Source organism: Carassius gibelio, chromosome B2 (genome assembly GCF_023724105.1).
Source record: "Carassius gibelio isolate Cgi1373 ecotype wild population from Czech Republic chromosome B2, carGib1.2-hapl.c, whole genome shotgun sequence".
NCBI classification, from domain to species: Eukaryota; Metazoa; Chordata; class Actinopteri; order Cypriniformes; family Cyprinidae; genus Carassius; species Carassius gibelio.
This window is the reverse complement of record NC_068397.1, coordinates 5380246-5396799: the sequence shown is the minus strand read 5'-3', so window position 1 is coordinate 5396799 and position 16554 is coordinate 5380246. Positions and strand designations below refer to the sequence as shown.

The window sequence follows — 16554 nt, the reverse complement described above, 5'->3', positions numbered from 1 at the left end:
GTTTTTTAAATAAGCCCTTTAAGCTCACCAAGGTTGCATTTATTTGATCAAAATACAGTAAAACATGAAAAATTCTTATAATATAAATAGCTGTTTTCTTTTTTAAATATATTTTAAAATGTAATTTATTCTTGTGCAGGTAACGCTGACTTTTCAGCATCATTACTCCAGTTTTGAGTGTCACATGAACCTTCAGAAATCATTCTAATATGCTGATTTGATGCTTGAGTAACGTTTATTATTATCAGTGTTGAAGATGGAAGAACAGCATTTGTTTAAAAACAGAAAGCTTTTGTAACATTAAAACCTTTACTGTCACATTTGATCAATTTAATGCATCCTTGATGAATAAAAGTATTCCTTTATAAAAAAATATATATATATATTGTTTGTTTGTCATAAAAAACGGCAGGTTTAGTGTTAAGTGTTTTTATTTCTCAGGGATATCATGATCTGTTTTGATGCACACATATAAAATATTGAAATTTCCATAACAAGCCATTTCATTTTAACCTCATGACTGACAGTCATTATAATGACAATATAGGTCATATAAGTTCATTTCTCTATTAATACTTCTACTTATACGATAGCACATCTGTTTGGACATCCACAATGTACAATAACAAGAAGAACGGACTGAATCTTAACATAAACAACGAGCCCTCACTCAGTTTCACAAGATAAAACAGAAATCTGCGGAGTAAAAAAGTGAGAGGGAAGGAAGTGCTGGGGTCATGATGCATGAGTTCAAGGCTTTCATTTGTTCACGTGATCGGATGGATTGCTCTGTGAATTACCGTATCCTGGTGAACAGGTTCAACACTGATTTGGATTCCTGGAGACAGAAGTAAGAGGTAAGGGTGAGAAGCAGCACAAGCTGCACGACCGAATATAAGACTTCATCCTGACCTTGGTGCAGCGTGTTTTGCTGAAGACATTCCAGAACCTCAGCGTCTCGTCTCCTGCTCCTGTTACGATGGCCTCGCCATCTGGAGACACCGCCTGGACACAACCAGACACATCCTCAGCATACACTCACTTCTCATGTGTGGCTTCACATTATTCAATTACACATCGAAGATTTGATTACTCTTTGTCTTTGCCGGTCATTTGTACTTAATTAGAAATCAGATACAGAGACAACTATACCTTCTGGATAATCTGGCAGTTTACACCATCCACAGTGTCTCTATAGAGTGAGCTTTCATATTGGTACACATGGAAAATGCTATTCATTTTGATAAAACATTAAGTGTCCGTGTTTTTGTGGGTTTCATATGGACTGTATGAAGGGGGCTTCTTCATTAGGCTAGAAAAAAAATGTTTGAATCCTTTGTTTTGAATCAGAGGTTTGGAGCTTCTATCAAACTTGGCATGTCATGTGACTTTAGAGATGGATTCATACTTTGAACTTTGGTTTCGAAACATTGAAAAATGTTGAGGGTTGTCCATTAGATTTGGTGAACCCTTAAACAAGTGTCTTAAGGTTTTTAACTGATCTCAGGTTAGTTTTATCATTTAATTTTTCATTTAAGGAATTTTCTACCTTTTCTGTGACCATATTGATATTAATTTCCCAATTCGCCAAGCCTTGCCTTATAACAAATTATTTGTACTCATTATTTTGTATGTAATTATTCGTAGAATACATTTAATAGGTTACACTTTGAAAACATTTGTAATCAGTGCATCTGCAAGGTCTTCGAAACAGTGAATCGTTTTATGAAGAAACTGTTTCAGTTGATTCAAAGCTTCAAAAAGCTTCATTTCTCCCGTCACTGGGAACGTGGATTTTAAAACAGTCTATTCAGGAAGTTTAACGGCTCTATAAATATCACGTAGTGTGACCATTGAGTAAAAAAATATTAATTTACCTGAATGCATGAATGTCCACAATGTTTTATTATTAGATTTAGAATTTTAATTCAGAAACTATGAACAAGTTCATCATGACAAAGTGTTCAAGTCATGGTTTGAATAAACCTCAGTATTTTTGTAAAAACTCTTACCAAGTAGAGCACTCGGTATGAATGTCCTGTGAGCTTGGCCACCTGCGTGAGTGAGGGGTATTTCCACACCAGGATCTGGTTCTGGGAGTAGCCGTGTGTGCTGACCTGGTGGACGTCAATGGTGTAAGTCAGTACGGGAAAAAGCATTGGCTCTGACTGTGAGTGTAGGTGCTTGTCTTACCAGCTCGTTGGCGTGTTTGGACCAGGCCAGGTTGCAGACCTGTGAGCCAGTGTCAGTACTCTGTAACGCCTGTCCGGTCAGAGTGTTCCAGAAGCGAAGGCAGCGGTCCGCCGTTCCCCCTCCGGAGGCCAGCAGGCCGTGCTGGTGAGGAGACCAGGCGATGGCCTTCACAGCGGCCAGATGATCGCTGTACTGCTGCACGGGGAGCAGACTGGAGCTGTTCCACACCAGCAACTAACAGCAGCAGAGGACAACACAGCTCAATTAGTTTGTTTTGCACTCATCCTGAAGAAAAACAACACATTTGGACTTAATTGCATTCTTATCAACAAAACGGAAATCATCGGTGTACGTTCTGTTCATTCATTTTGTAATAATGCAGAAAACAGAAAGATATGTTTCAACTGCAGACAGACGTTCCACATGTGGAAATGAAATATTCAAGCTGTTTTTACTTTTTCTACACCTGAACAGTCAGCTTTCCAATTTGTATACTTGGGAAATACTACCTGTTAAAAGTGTCCACAATAACAAACAAATCATGCTTCAGATTATTGTTTTTATCAGTTATATGTTTTTATCAGTTTGTTTGGACTCTCATTCTGACAGCACCCATTCACTGCAGAGGATCAAGTACCATATTTTCTGGACTATAAGTCACACTTCTTTTCATAGTTTGGCTAGTCCTGCGACTTATAGTCAGGTGCGACTTATTTATCAAAATTAATTTGACATGAACCGAGAGAAATGAACCAATAGAAATGAACCAAGAGAAAACATTACCGTCTCCAGCCGTGAGAGGGCGCTCTATGCTGCTCAGTGCTCCTGTAGTCTACACTAAAGACATAGAGCGCTCTCTCGCGGCTGGAGACGGTAATGTTTTCTCTTGGTTCTTGGGTCTAAATAAATGCGACTTATAGTCCAGTGCGACTTATATATGTTTTTTTCCTCATCATGACGTATTTTTGGACTGGTGCAACTTATAGTCCGAAAAATACGGTAATGAGCAAGTGATGGAAAGCTACATTTCTCCAAATCTGTTCCAATGAAGAAACAAACTCATCCACATCATGGACAGCCTAAGAAGTACATTTATAGTTACTTTCATTTCCAGGTGAACTATTCCCTGAAAATATTTAGCTTTTTCGTTATTTCTTTGAAAACTGAAAAACGAGAAATGCTGCTTTCAATATTAAATCACAAAAAGACTGAACGCAACATCCACAGACCACGTTCTCAGCCAACTGAAAGGGATTGTTCATTTCTTCTGCTGATCAGATCATCCCGTTTATATGACGCTCTAACCTTGTTATCGTTCCCTCCAGAGGCGAGGTGCTGGTGGTCAGGTGACCACTTGAGGCCGCACACTTCCTGCCTGTGTCCCTGCAGGCGTCTCTCGACAGGAGGAGGCGTCCTCACGTCCCTCTGCAGAATCACTCTGTCCCGGCTGCCCGACGACAGCTGCTCTCCATTCCACGCAAGCGCTCCTGAACGAGAGCAGAGAAGGTGAGACTCAAACCGTTATATGAAGACGATCTGTTCTTGATGAAGAGTTTAAAAGGCTTAACTGCTCAGAGAGAGATTTAAACCAGCACACATTGCAAGTGAGTGATTTTAGCGTGACACAAACCTACGCGCGCTGAATGTCCCTCCAAACTGGTCAGCTTCCTCCCTCCAGCCGCGTCCCAAATCTGGACAAATCCTTTATGGGTCCCTACAGCCACCAAACTTCCCTGAATGAACAACAAAGAAGAACATAGTACCCTGAACAACCCCAAATACAATCAGAAATCAGAAATACTGATCTAAATAAGAGGTTTGAGCTGACCCTCTCATTCCAGCACACTGATGTAACAGAGTCACCGTCCACTGATAAGTCACACAACCGCGTCACCTGTACAGGTTCACAAGGGTAAAATGAAGCGCTCAATCTCATCTGTAGCTGTTTGTCCTTCTAGTTTGTCTCTTACCTGACTGGTACAGGCACTCCACAGGTAAACACAGGCCCCCAAACCAACACTCAAGAGATTTCCAGCGGACCAGTCCACCTGTTCACAAACCATTTCAATCAAAGTACACTGCAAATGTCAACATCATTTGTATAAAAGAAATGCATATTAAATCAGTTATATTATATGTGACCCTGGAGCACAAAAACAGGCATAAGTAGCACAGATATATTTGTAGCAATAGCCAACACTACATTGAAAGAGTCAAAATTATCCATTTTTCTTTTAGGCCAGAAATCATTAGGATATCAGGTAAACATCATGTTCCAAGAAGATATTTATTACATTTCCTACCGCATATATATCAAAACTTAATTTTTGATTAGTAATATGCATTGCTAAGAACTTAATTTGTAAAGCCTTAAAGGCGATTTTCTCAATGTTTCAATTATTTTGCATCCTCTCAGATTTCATATTTGTAAAAATGTAGACGTGCACAAATATTTGTAATGGAAGTGTACCAGGTTGAGGTAGAAGTCATCCTGCAACTCTGGGGCATCGAGAACCTTGAATGGGATCTTGGAAATCTTGCGTGCTGGCTTTCGGGGTGAACGCAATAGTTTGTGACTACAAAAAAAAAAAAGACGAATTAAATGTCATGTTGTTTTTAATGTGCTAAAAGAAAAAGAAAAACTCAATCAGTATTTCATTATTTTTGTATGGAGACCTGCACACAATCTGCAGGAGAAAAAAATAGGAATTAATAACTAATTTGTGGCCACATTTTATTAATCAGTTCCGTCATTTTCGTTCAATCATGTCCACGTTATACTGATTTGTTCTCTTGATTTAATTTTTTTATTCTTTTTCTATATCTTTTTCTTTGCATGTCATGTATGGGGCTCTGTATTTTGGTCTTCTTTTATAATAAAAAATATCTGTTTTTGTCAAAAGTATTGTTTCTGTAACACTTTAGTAAAGGGACCAATTCTCACTATTAACTAGTTGCTTATTAGCATACCTATTATTAAGATATTGGCTGTTTATTAGTATTATATTCTGCCTGACCATATTCTGCGTCTCTAATCCTACCCAATACCTAAAGTTAACAACTATCTTACTAACTTTTAATAAGCAGCAAATTAGGAGTTCATCTAGGCAAAAGTCGTAGTTAATTGTTAGTTAATGGCGAGAATTGGACCTTAAAATAAAGTGTGACCCAAAACAAGTAAATTTATCATGTTTGATTAAGATGTATTGCAGTGCACACAATAAATGAACCAGTGATCAATTCTGTTTTGAATTCATGCAGAGAGAGCAGAGAAACGATACCTTTTGTTACTGAGAGGAGAGAGGGAATAGGGAGAGATTTCATTGTCAAAAGGCACTCTCTTTGTGTGGATGGTGTACTGAGAGACAAGAAAAACAAGAGTCTAATACAATAGAATGAACTAAGAAACGTTTCTCCAGGAGCTTGTTATATGAGATGGATGTGATGGATGTGTTGAGTGGACTCACCCTGAAGAGGCTGTGTGTGTCCTGTGTGAGGAGGGCGTTACGACGGTCATCTGTGTGTGGATCAGGCACGGTTTCGATTCCTGCTCCCAACAGCTCGTTCCTTAGCAGTGCAGCGTACGCCACAGCATCTGGAAGACACGAGCATTTGTTTTATTATACTTTTTATTTTAAAATTAATATCTTTTGACTCCAAACGTTTGAATGATAGTGTATGAAGTTACAGAATCTTTCTATTTCGGATAAATGCTGTTCTTTTGAACTTTCTATTCATCAAAAACCCACAAAAAACTATTAAGAACATTAATAATAATGGTAAGTGTTTCTTGAGCAGTAAAGCAGCATATCAGAATGATTTCTGAAGGATCACGTGACACTGAAGACACTGAAGACTGGAATAATGATGCTGAAAATTCAGCTTTGATCACAGGAATACATTACATTTTAAAACATTTTCAAATAGTTATATTAAATCGCTAAATATTAATGTTTTTGTTGTATTTGGAACAAATAAACAGCCTTAGTGAGCAAAAGAGGCTCCTTTTAAAAACATAAATAAAAACAAAAATGTATATATAAATGAAAATATCAAAATGATCAAAAGTGAGAGTAAACACTTTTATATTGTTAAAACAAATTCTGTTTCAAATCTATGCTGCTCTTCTGAATTTCTATTCTTGAAAGAATCCTAGCAACCCTGAACTTTTGAATGGTAGTGTTTGTATATTTATCTGTGGGAAAATTGAGGGCATGTACAAGCAGATGCAGAATGACTTCACCTTTCCCCGTGTCTGTACTGGCATCCTTCGCCCGCTGATTCTGATTGGGTGACCAACAGTTCTCCTGCAAACAAACATGCAAATATGACATTAATCTATCATTCTTCTTTACAATGGATGAGTGTAAACACTTCAGGTGAATGGTAACTCACATTGGCATAATGGAAGTTTATGCTCCAGTTGCTGCCAGCACGTGTGGGGATGAACCTGTCTCCTGATTTCACAGTAACCGGACTGCACGCTGCATACCCTGACTGCTCACACACACACACACACCATCAACATGGGCAATATTTACATTTCTGCCTCTCTAAAGAGATAGTCCACCCAAAAATGAAACTTCTGTCATTATTTACTCGTGTCATTCTAAACATGCATGACTTTTCTCCTTCTGATGAACACAAAAGATGATATTTTGAAGAATGTTGGTAACCAAACACTTTTGGTTCCCATCTACTTCCATAGTAGTTTTTTGTCCTTTTTTGACCTAAAACCATTCTTCAAAATATCTTCTTTTGTGTTCAACAGAAGGAGAAAAGTCATGCCGGTTTGAAACAACTTGAACTAAATAATAGTATATAGCTGTGATTTATAACAAGTTGATATTTTTCTCAATTATTAGCTAATACATTCTAGTAAATCTAATCATTCAAATTAAAATTGTATGTTAATGAACTGCTTGTACTGACATGTCTGACACAAGAATGTGTTTACTCTACAGTGGGGCTCAAAAGTTTGGGAAACCCTTGCAGAATCTGTGAAAATGTGTATAATAAAAAAAAAAAAAAAACAAGATTGAACATACTAAATGCATGTTATTTTGTATTAAGTACTGTCATTACTAAAGAGTTGGGGGGTGAAAACTTTTGAACACGATGAAGATGGCCAAACTTTTCTTATTTTGTTGATATTTAAATTTTGTTCCATTTAGTTCTACCCTTCGTAAGCAACACAAGATACTTGTATGTTTCCCAGAACACAAATTAAGGACAATTTACCTTGATCTTGGGAGTTTTCACCCCCAGCTCTTAATGCATCGTTTCCTTCTGGAGCATCAGTGAACATTTGAACCTATTTTAATAGTTCTGTTTGAGTCCCTCAATTTTCCTAAGTGTGAAAAGCTGTATCTCAAAACCATACAGTCACTGCTGGAAAGTGTTCAAATATGCAAAGATGCTGGAAAACTGAAGAATCTGCAGGACCTTAAAGATGTTTCTGAAGAACGCTGCTCAGTTTAACTGTTCAGAACAAACAAGAGACTCATGCACAACCATCACAAAACAGAAAGACAGTCGAGGATCATCAGGTAACAGCACACAGTATTAAGAGCCAAGGGTTCACAAACTTTTGGATGGGGTTATTTTACTAATTTCAGCCATTTTTTTTGTCTTGTGGACTAAATGTAAACATCTTTTATGTACAATATCTTACTCAGGACAGTACTAAATAAAAAATAACATGCATTTAGAATGATCTCTCTTATTTATTTATTTTTATTATTCACATGTTTCACAGATTCTGCAAGGGGTGCCCAAACTTTCGATCCCCACTGTATATGGTTAGAAATATGGCTATATATGTTTCATCCTCACAAAGGTAAACATTGTCAAATGGTCATCAGTTACAAGATAAACAGACATCTAAGGATCTTTTTTATGCTTGCCTTGGACGATAAGCCCTCAGGTACGTTCTGGTGGTTAATTTGTCTTAAAAGGCGTCTTTCATAGTCCTGGTCCATTTCTACTGTGATCTACAGCAAGACTGTCTCCGTCAGTCAGCAGATGGGGGTCCGTAGGGGTCTCCCATCCCTACAATAAAATACATGATTCCAGAATTCAATAACACTGTACTCATAGTATGTTACTTAACATCTGCTCAAGTGACAGCTGTCAGTGGATGTCAAGCCAACACACCTATAATACTGTCACATGCTGAAACATCTCCCACAATGTCCTCCCCTTCAGTAATGTCATTTCTAGATATCAGTAACGTTAAATCACCTTTTGATTACCACATTAAATGTATTTCGATTAGTTTTTTAAATAATAATAATATAACCGGAAGTGTAACAATAAATTAACCATGTTAGACATCCAAAAGCACATGTTTTATAAGTAATTCGCGGTCATTAATAAAAAAAAAGAGAGTGTTAATAGAGGACGGAGCGCATTAATGCCAGCAGGAGGATTGTAAACACGCGTAGGTCATCAGTTGCCATGGCAGCTCTACGGAAGCTTAACATCCAATAATATGACAGGACAACAATGTTTTTATGAGTTTGATGAATATAGAAGACCTTCAAGCTTCGTATTAGTAAAGAGAATCATCTTACCTTAACCAAGTGCTCAGGAAACCCACATTATACTGATATGTATGTTCAGCTACGTGCGCAATGATTTCCTAAACATCTAGTTCGTGATTCTCGACGCTGCAACAGAGTATTAAGGATGTTTCGGTAACGTGCTGACAATTTTTCGGCTGTAAGAGATAATGGTGCGATCATTGAGCAGAGGGCATCAATGTTTATGTTCATGTCAAGATGGCGAGCAAATCAGCTGTGAATGGAAAGAGTGTAATTCCGCGCACTGCCACAAGAGGCGCAACACAGATCACAGATCACAGATCACAGATGAATCCTTTATTTAGCACTGTGGGATTATTAGTAAAACATTTATTTTATTTTATATATATATATATATATATATATATATATATATATATATATATATATATATATATATATATAAAATACATGTATATTATGTTATATTATATATAATCTATTTTGATTTTTTTTTTTTTTTTATAAATTAAAATGCATTAAATGCAATTCATTTAGACAATAACCTGAATACTTATTTCTATGATAAATCTGTTTTAAATTTCTGAATTATACTTAATTTTTATATTATTTTGGTGATCTTAAAGTAAAAAACTTATAATAATAATAATAAACTTTTGGGAGAAAAAAAGTATTTAACGTGTTTCTGTAGCTTAATTGGTAGAGCATTGAGCTTTTTTCACATGATAGGTAAAAATTGATAGCCTGAATGCACTGTAAGTCGCGTCTGCTAAATGCATTAATTGAATTTAACTTTAATTTAACCTTTAGACATTTTTTGACATTTGGAGTTATTAAGGAAGTAATTTAAAAAAGGTAATCAGTAAAAATGATTTGTTCTAAAATATCAATAATATGGAACTGTTTGCCTCTGTCTGAACATCAGCTGTAGAAAGGAGACATCTGCTGCTGGTCATGTGACAAAATGTAAAGAATCTGTTCCCACTGGGACATTAAGGCATTAAACAGGCCCAGGCATTCAAATTATATTTACTTATTTACATTAGATTCTGTAAATTGATAGATTCTGTATTCACACACACACACACACTTCAGTGATCCTAACCATTTTTAAAGGAACATAATGACAACAAAAAGGCTTCCACTTTGACATTTCTTAAATGATTGATAGTTTTGTTTATTTCTCCAGTTACATCAAAATCAATGTATAAATGTATATCTACTCATATGCTGTGAATATGGTTTATAGCAAGTGTTAACAGTGATAAAAGGCCATTTAAGAGAATACATTTTAATCACTGCTTAAAGTATATTTGTAATATTTTGTAATGTTTTTTAAGTATAGTTTTAATTTTTTGTAATAATTGTATAACAATAAATAAAAAATAAATCATTTAGAATAAATGTAACTACATTTTGTCATCATTTAATCAACCTAAAGTTGTTCCAAACCATCTGCGTTTGTTTCTTTTGGTCAACATAAAATAATATGAAGAATGTGGGTAATATGTTCCCATTGACTTCCAAAGCATTTTCTCCTCATGATATGGAAGTCAATAGGGACCAGAAACGGTTTGACTACAAAAATTATTAAAAATGTCTTCTGTGTGTGTTCATTGGAAACAACTTTAGGGTATTCGTTTTTGGGTGAACTACCCTTTTAAACTTTTTCAAATTTTTATTTCAAATCATTGTTTAAAATGCACTGTGATGTGTAATGATGTGTTAACATGCTAAATGTCCTTGATTATAATTTTAACTGTAGTATGTTATTCAATATTACAATTACAGTTAATATATTTTAGATATATTAAATTGCAACTTAAAATTCTACTTAAGGGAGTAAAAAAAAACACTCTCAAGTTCAACTTATAGCATTTAATATTAATTTAAACTAGCATGCAAATAATCGCCTATGTAATTATTGTCCAAAAACACTGCATTCAGTTTACATTTAAGTATAGATTTTTTTCATAATATAAGTACTTTTTTTAAAGGTTTGCTAAAGTGTACTTCTTTTAATAAGGTTATACAAAATATTTTTTTTGCTGAGATCAAGAACATTGGCAGCCTAATAAAAATTCAGATTATCATGAGCTTGATTGTGATTCAAATATGTGTCTAACAAACATAGATTCAGCTTATTCTTGATAAATATGAATGTCATAAAGGCAATCATATGTTGCTATGTACACACTCATTACACAGCTTGACTAAATTAGACCCTTGCTTTATCTGATTACTGTCAGGCTAGTATAACCGCACACATCTCAGTATGAGAGACATGTAAATAAGTCCAGACCTGCCTATGGAGGTTGCATATTAATAACGAGATGGCATGAGGGGAAAACAGGAGTTTCTCCTCACAGCAGGCACTGACAGCAGGACCTCCTCGAGACAAGTGCTAACAAAGCAATTATCCCTAGTGAACAACGCTTCGTATCAGTTGTTTTCAAGTGAAGAAGTGCATGAGGTCAAGGCTTTTTTTGACACCTGAGCGCTGGTCATTCCATTCGAAACGCACTATATGCAAAATAGCAATAATCCTGCATTTGAATTTACAGTAATATGTGTATCATATTTGCTTGCACATAAAAATGTAAATTTAGCATTGTAATTTAGCAATTTGCCTTTCCCTGTAACATTTATTTAAAACCTATACATTTAATTCTATAAAAAGTTATAAATCGGAATTGAATGGGACTCACAGCTGAACTAACATGTCTGAATAACAATGACTTGACTTATAATTTGATGTGCCAATAAAGTGAAACAAAAATATGAATGACAGTTTTGCATAATTTAAAGTGTATTGAAACAGATTTGGTGTTTTAACACTGCAAGGATCAAGTAACTTTACTAACATTAGACTATTGTCAACTTCTCGAGACTATATCCTCATGCTTTATTGCTCTTATCAGCACTATTACAAACTTGTCAAACATTACTGACTCACGCTGTAGGCCTGTCTAGATATGTAATCCTCCTAAAACATTCCTTTCATGATTTAGCATTCTGAACCCACTTTGAAGCAAGCAAAACCCAGGTTACGGATGTTGTGTGTTATACATGTTCCCTAAAACCTGTGAACGTGACACAAAGACGATCATTACTAATGATGAGAGATATGCTGATCATGCCCATGTTTGTAGGTTGAAAGCAGCTCCTTTTAAAACCCATGTTTGAAGCATTATTTGATCTGAAGCCCGCAGCTGCGTTTTTAATTTGATCTCTTTGTGTCCAGCCGCCTCTTATCAGACCCTTCATTGGTGCCCATGACAACTAGACTGAGAGACGGGACGCTGAAAGAGAGGAGGAGGTGGAGGTGAAAGACAAAAAGAGTCTGTAAATGACAGCTCGCTCCCTAAAAACAAAGAACATAAGACAGTCTAAATGTAGGAAGCGTTGGGAATGACAAGCTATTGTGTTTACTGTACAAAAGATTTATGCATGTTTGGATGAGTGCAATGATTTACGTTCTGGGAACTGCTGCAGATAACAGAGAAGAGGAAAGGAATATGAAACGAGTAAACAATGGCAGACGCTAAATGAATGTTTAGCATCTGTCAGTGTGACACAAGACAGACGAACCATGTTTCCTCCTCAACAAGGAAACACACGCACATTGCATTTATCTTATGACAAAGCAATTCAGTGAATGTGTGTAGGGCAGAAAGATAAGAATAATCTGTGAACTGTGAGGGTCTGTAGTTACATAATGCATCGTGAACTGAATTAAGTGACCTTTGACTTTTGTCAAATACAGAAAGTCAGATGACAGAAGCCCCATGACAAAAAAACCTACGGCTGAACCCAAGTTTAGCTTGAGGGAGAAATAGCTGTAAAACAAATGTTTACACCATTTTTAAACATTTTAAAACAAATGCAGTTAACAACTTGTCTTGTGTTATAAATAAAAATAGACTAAAACCACTGAAAGCTCTATTTTCTAATATTCTGTTTTGCTTAACACTAATTTGTAGCTGTCTTTGTAAAAGTAGCTAAGTGTGCAGTATATTAGATAGTATTTGTAATTTGTAAAACACTGATTTTGGAAACCGCACATCCCGATTGTGTCCTGCACAGAAAATGTGCAAAGTCATGCTGCCATAAACAGATCTCTGTAATTTGGTCATTCCACAGAGCATTAACTTCTCAAGGCTGTGGATCTCGCGTAGTATCGCGATATTTGAGCAGGACCTATTTGATTTAAACAGAGCAGTGCCGTCAGTTCACACTCGTTCATTGACAGAGAGACATCGATTACACTTAAAGGTAAGCCATACTCTGTTAAATGTTTGTTTCTCTTTCCTCTGCGTTTCATGCGAAGTAACCGTACACGTCTTTCACGCACTTGTTCATCATGATGGACATTTCCATGTAAAATTCCGTGACTGTGGGAGAGTTTCGTTTTCAGTGCGATCTGTAGTTACATCTATGCTGTGTCTTGACATAAGTGTGAATTATTAATGCACTGTGAACTGTTGCCTTGTAAACTTTCTTTCTAAGGCACCTACCTGTTGCACTTCGATCAATGAAAAGTGCTTTTAAATGTTTGCATATCATGTTTCTGATATGCAGTAATAACATCTGAGGTTTAAAAGTGCTTTATATAAATTATAATAATAATAATAATAGAATTGTATATACATATAAATTTAATTACGTCAACAACAAAAAAAAAAAACTTTACAATTACGGAAGTTAGTAACGTGGGTTGCAAATTAATAACTTCCTTATGACTAACTCTAATATTCTACTTCCGTTCTATTTATAACGAGCAGTTAATTATAGATCCTTTTTTTTTTTTTGCATTTACGCTTGAAAATTTTTCTTTTTAATACTTTTTTTTCTTTAATGTGAAATTAGTGTTTTGTTTTAAAAAAACGTATTTCCTATTATTATTATTATTATTATTATTATTGAAACACTTTTTTTTTGTCTTGACCCTAGCAGAAAATGGCAGCTGGAAATGCACACATTGGCAAACCTGCTCCAGGATTCACAGCCAAAGCTGTGATGCCAGATGGACAGTTTAAAGACCTCAGTTTGTCTGACTACAAAGGTATGACATTAATGTGGCGAAGAAGAGCTGTCAATACAAAAATATAGAGTAATATGTGAGACATGAAGGATAAACAATATGCATTTGTTATTTGTTTAAAAAAACCTGTGGAAGGAAGTGTTTTCAGGAAACTCATGGGTGTGACTTTGGATCCCATAAATATTTTATTATTGATAGTACACGTTGTGAACACCCTGTGCACTTGAGGCAAGTACGTTTCTCTTGTTTCTAGGGAAGTATGTCGTGTTATTCTTCTATCCACTGGATTTCACCTTCGTGTGCCCCACCGAGATCATTGCCTTCAGTGATGCAGTCGAGGAGTTCAGGAAGATCAACTGTGAGGTCATCGGTGCCTCTGTTGATTCCCACTTCTGTCATCTTGCCTGGTGAGCGATGAAGATGAAGAAAAACATATCAAACTAAAGGGGTCACATCAAACTTGCACGTTTTAGAAACACCCCCTTTGAAAGTAAAATGCGCAACAATAGTGGTCTCACACCTGTTTTATTGCAGTATCATTCTCATTAGCATACTATTATAATTCTAAACCTAGGTCAAGTTTTAATAATTTTTTTTTTTTTATGTGTATACTTTTTATTAGGCTTTAGTTTATTTACCTTAGTTTGCTTCAACTTAAATGAAAATAAGTTGACTTCGCAACTAGCTGAAATTAGAATGTTTTTTTTAAATATATTTATTTATATTAGTTATTGCAATTTTTCTTATGCTTTCAGTTTTCGAATTTATGGATAATTATGCCTGTCTCACATCGGCTTGCGGGTCTGATGTCAGGTCAAATGTTTATATACTTGTGCTGTCAAACGATTAAATTGCATACAAAAAAAAATAGTTTTTATATGCTTGGCACTCGACTCTTTATATCATCAGTCATTCTGTGCCTTGTCTTCAGTCTTTTTATAGTGCTGTAGACAGCGTTGCTCAATATTGTCGAACTTCCTAATGAATGACAGTGTTTCACCTGTGTGATGATTACAGGATAAACACCCCTCGGAAACAAGGCGGTTTAGGGCACATGAAAGTCCCTCTGGTGGCAGACTCCCTCCGCTCCATATCTCAAGACTATGGTGTACTGAAGGAAGATGAGGGTATTGCATACAGGTATAATGGGACTATCTAAATCCAATAATTTGAAAATTACCATATATATTGTCGATAAAATATTTTGAGTCTGTATTGATTTATTTTATTTTTTTAGGGAAGAATTTCAGCACTGTAATTCAGCCTTTATTTGATCAAAAGTGACATTAAGGACTTTTACAGACTTTATTTCTAATACATGATGTTCTTTTGAACAGTTCACAGTTTGCACAAAAATATTAAGCACAGCAAGAAATGTTTTTCAGCAGCAAATCAGCATATTAGAATGGTTTCTGAAGGATCATGTGACACTGAACGTTGAAGTAATGATGCTGAACAATAAGCTTTGCATCACAGGAATAAATTATATTAAAAAAAAATATTAAAATAGAAAACTTTGTTTAAATTGTACAAATATTTTGTAATATTATAGTTTCTATTGTATTTTTTTTTAATCAAATAAATGCAGCCTTGGTAACCATAATAAATGTCTTAAGAGAACCTTACTGACCATAAACCTTTGAACAATAATGTATTTTTCTGCTGCGCTGTAGTAATGGGTGTCGGCACACAAGATTAGAATAAAACAATTCAGGTGTCTATTTTATTTTGGCTGTTGACCTCTTCTTTTTCTTTCCTAACTTAGAGGACTTTTCATCATTGATGACAAGGGCATTCTGAGGCAGATAACCATCAATGATCTCCCAGTGGGCCGCTCCATTGATGAAACCCTGCGCTTGGTGCAGGCCTTTCAGTTCACCGACAAACATGGAGAAGGTACGGTGTATTTTCTTGGCTTTCTTTCTTTCTAGATTTTTACATACTATTCCTTTCATACAGTGCCGCATGTTCCATGTAATATCAAAGAGGTAGAAAGAAATAGGTTTTGATGTCCGCTCAAATAATTGTCAAAAATAATTTTTAAAAGCACTAATATTAAATATGAATTTTGTCTTTTATTGTTGTTAATTTTCTCTAGTTTGCCCAGCCGGATGGAAGCCCGGAAAAGACACAATTAAGCCGGACGTCCAGCAGAGCAAAGATTACTTCTCCAAACAACATTAAAAAAAATACACTAGACTGTGCAGCATTGTGTAATGAGCTTGTACAACGACTGTTAACATGAAGTATTGCTACTAGCATGTAGGAGTGTTAATGAAACTACCTAAAATCTATTGTAACTGTTGAGTTAGCATGTGTAGTGTCTTTCGGACCTTTTCGTTGTAAAAATATGTTGTAGAGTGGGGAACAGCTTATTGTTTTGTCACAAATTCCTGCATTTCAAACAATAAAACCATTTTTTTTAACAATAAACAAGTTAGTTTTTAACAAATAAGTTTTTAATAGTAATAATAAATAAATATATACATACATATATGTGACCCTGGAGCACAAAAGCAATCATAAGTATCATGGGTATACAGTATTTGTAGCAATAGCCAACAAAACATTGTATGTGTAAAATTATTGTTTTTTTTCTTTTATGTCAAAAAGCATTAGGACATTAAGTAAAAATCATGTTCCATTAAGATATTTTGTAAATTTCTTACCATAAATATATCAAAACTTAATTTTTGATTAGTAATATGCAACTCAAGAACTAAATTTGGAAAGATTTCAGATTATCAAATAGTTGTATCTCGGGCAAATATT

At 35.3% G+C, this 16554-nt stretch overlaps 2 protein-coding genes across 3 annotated transcripts; one reads left to right on the top strand and one right to left on the bottom strand.

Annotated features, from left to right (window-relative positions):
- Nucleotides 1–413: 413 nt before the first annotated feature.
- Nucleotides 414–9009, bottom strand: fzr1b (fizzy/cell division cycle 20 related 1b). Its single transcript, XM_052548900.1, has 15 exons — nt 8769–9009; nt 8100–8244; nt 6589–6690; nt 6437–6500; nt 5661–5788; nt 5475–5551; nt 4664–4769; nt 4164–4241; nt 4022–4087; nt 3824–3926; nt 3499–3680; nt 2194–2427; nt 2013–2117; nt 913–1005; nt 414–838 (listed from the first exon to the last, which is right to left on the bottom strand). Exons 2-15 carry the CDS (start codon nt 8172–8174, stop codon nt 797–799), a joined length of 1455 nt encoding a protein of 484 aa, XP_052404860.1. The 5' UTR covers nt 8175–8244; nt 8769–9009; the 3' UTR covers nt 414–796.
- Nucleotides 9010–12871: 3862 nt separating this feature from the next.
- Nucleotides 12872–16205, top strand: prdx1 (peroxiredoxin 1). Of its 2 annotated transcripts, none has more exons than XM_052547303.1 (6): nt 12872–13013; nt 13692–13803; nt 14036–14189; nt 14800–14922; nt 15548–15678; nt 15881–16205. In XM_052547303.1, exons 2-6 carry the CDS (start codon nt 13698–13700, stop codon nt 15964–15966), a joined length of 600 nt encoding a protein of 199 aa, XP_052403263.1. In that variant the 5' UTR covers nt 12872–13013; nt 13692–13697; the 3' UTR covers nt 15967–16205. The 2 variants fall into 2 exon arrangements, with proteins under 2 accessions (XP_052403263.1, XP_052403264.1); XM_052547304.1 differs by having other exon boundaries at nt 12974–13013; nt 13695–13803.
- Nucleotides 16206–16554: the final 349 nt, after the last annotated feature.

Excerpts from the sequence above, each read along its gene's own strand:
- fzr1b (XM_052548900.1), bottom strand. The coding sequence starts at position 8,174 with ATGGACCAGGACTATGAAAGACGCCTTTTAAGACAAATTAACCACCAG. Across the intron at positions 5,552-5,660 it reads ACACACACAGCCTCTTCAGG|TACACCATCCACACAAAGAG; the intron begins GTGAGTCCACTC and ends CTTGTCTCTCAG. Across the intron at positions 839-912 it reads GCAAAACACGCTGCACCAAG|GAATCCAAATCAGTGTTGAA; the intron begins GTCAGGATGAAG and ends TTCTGTCTCCAG.
- prdx1 (XM_052547303.1), top strand. The coding sequence starts at position 13,698 with ATGGCAGCTGGAAATGCACACATTGGCAAACCTGCTCCAGGATTCACA. Across the intron at positions 14,190-14,799 it reads CACTTCTGTCATCTTGCCTG|GATAAACACCCCTCGGAAAC; the intron begins GTGAGCGATGAA and ends TGATGATTACAG. Across the intron at positions 14,923-15,547 it reads GATGAGGGTATTGCATACAG|AGGACTTTTCATCATTGATG; the intron begins GTATAATGGGAC and ends TTCCTAACTTAG.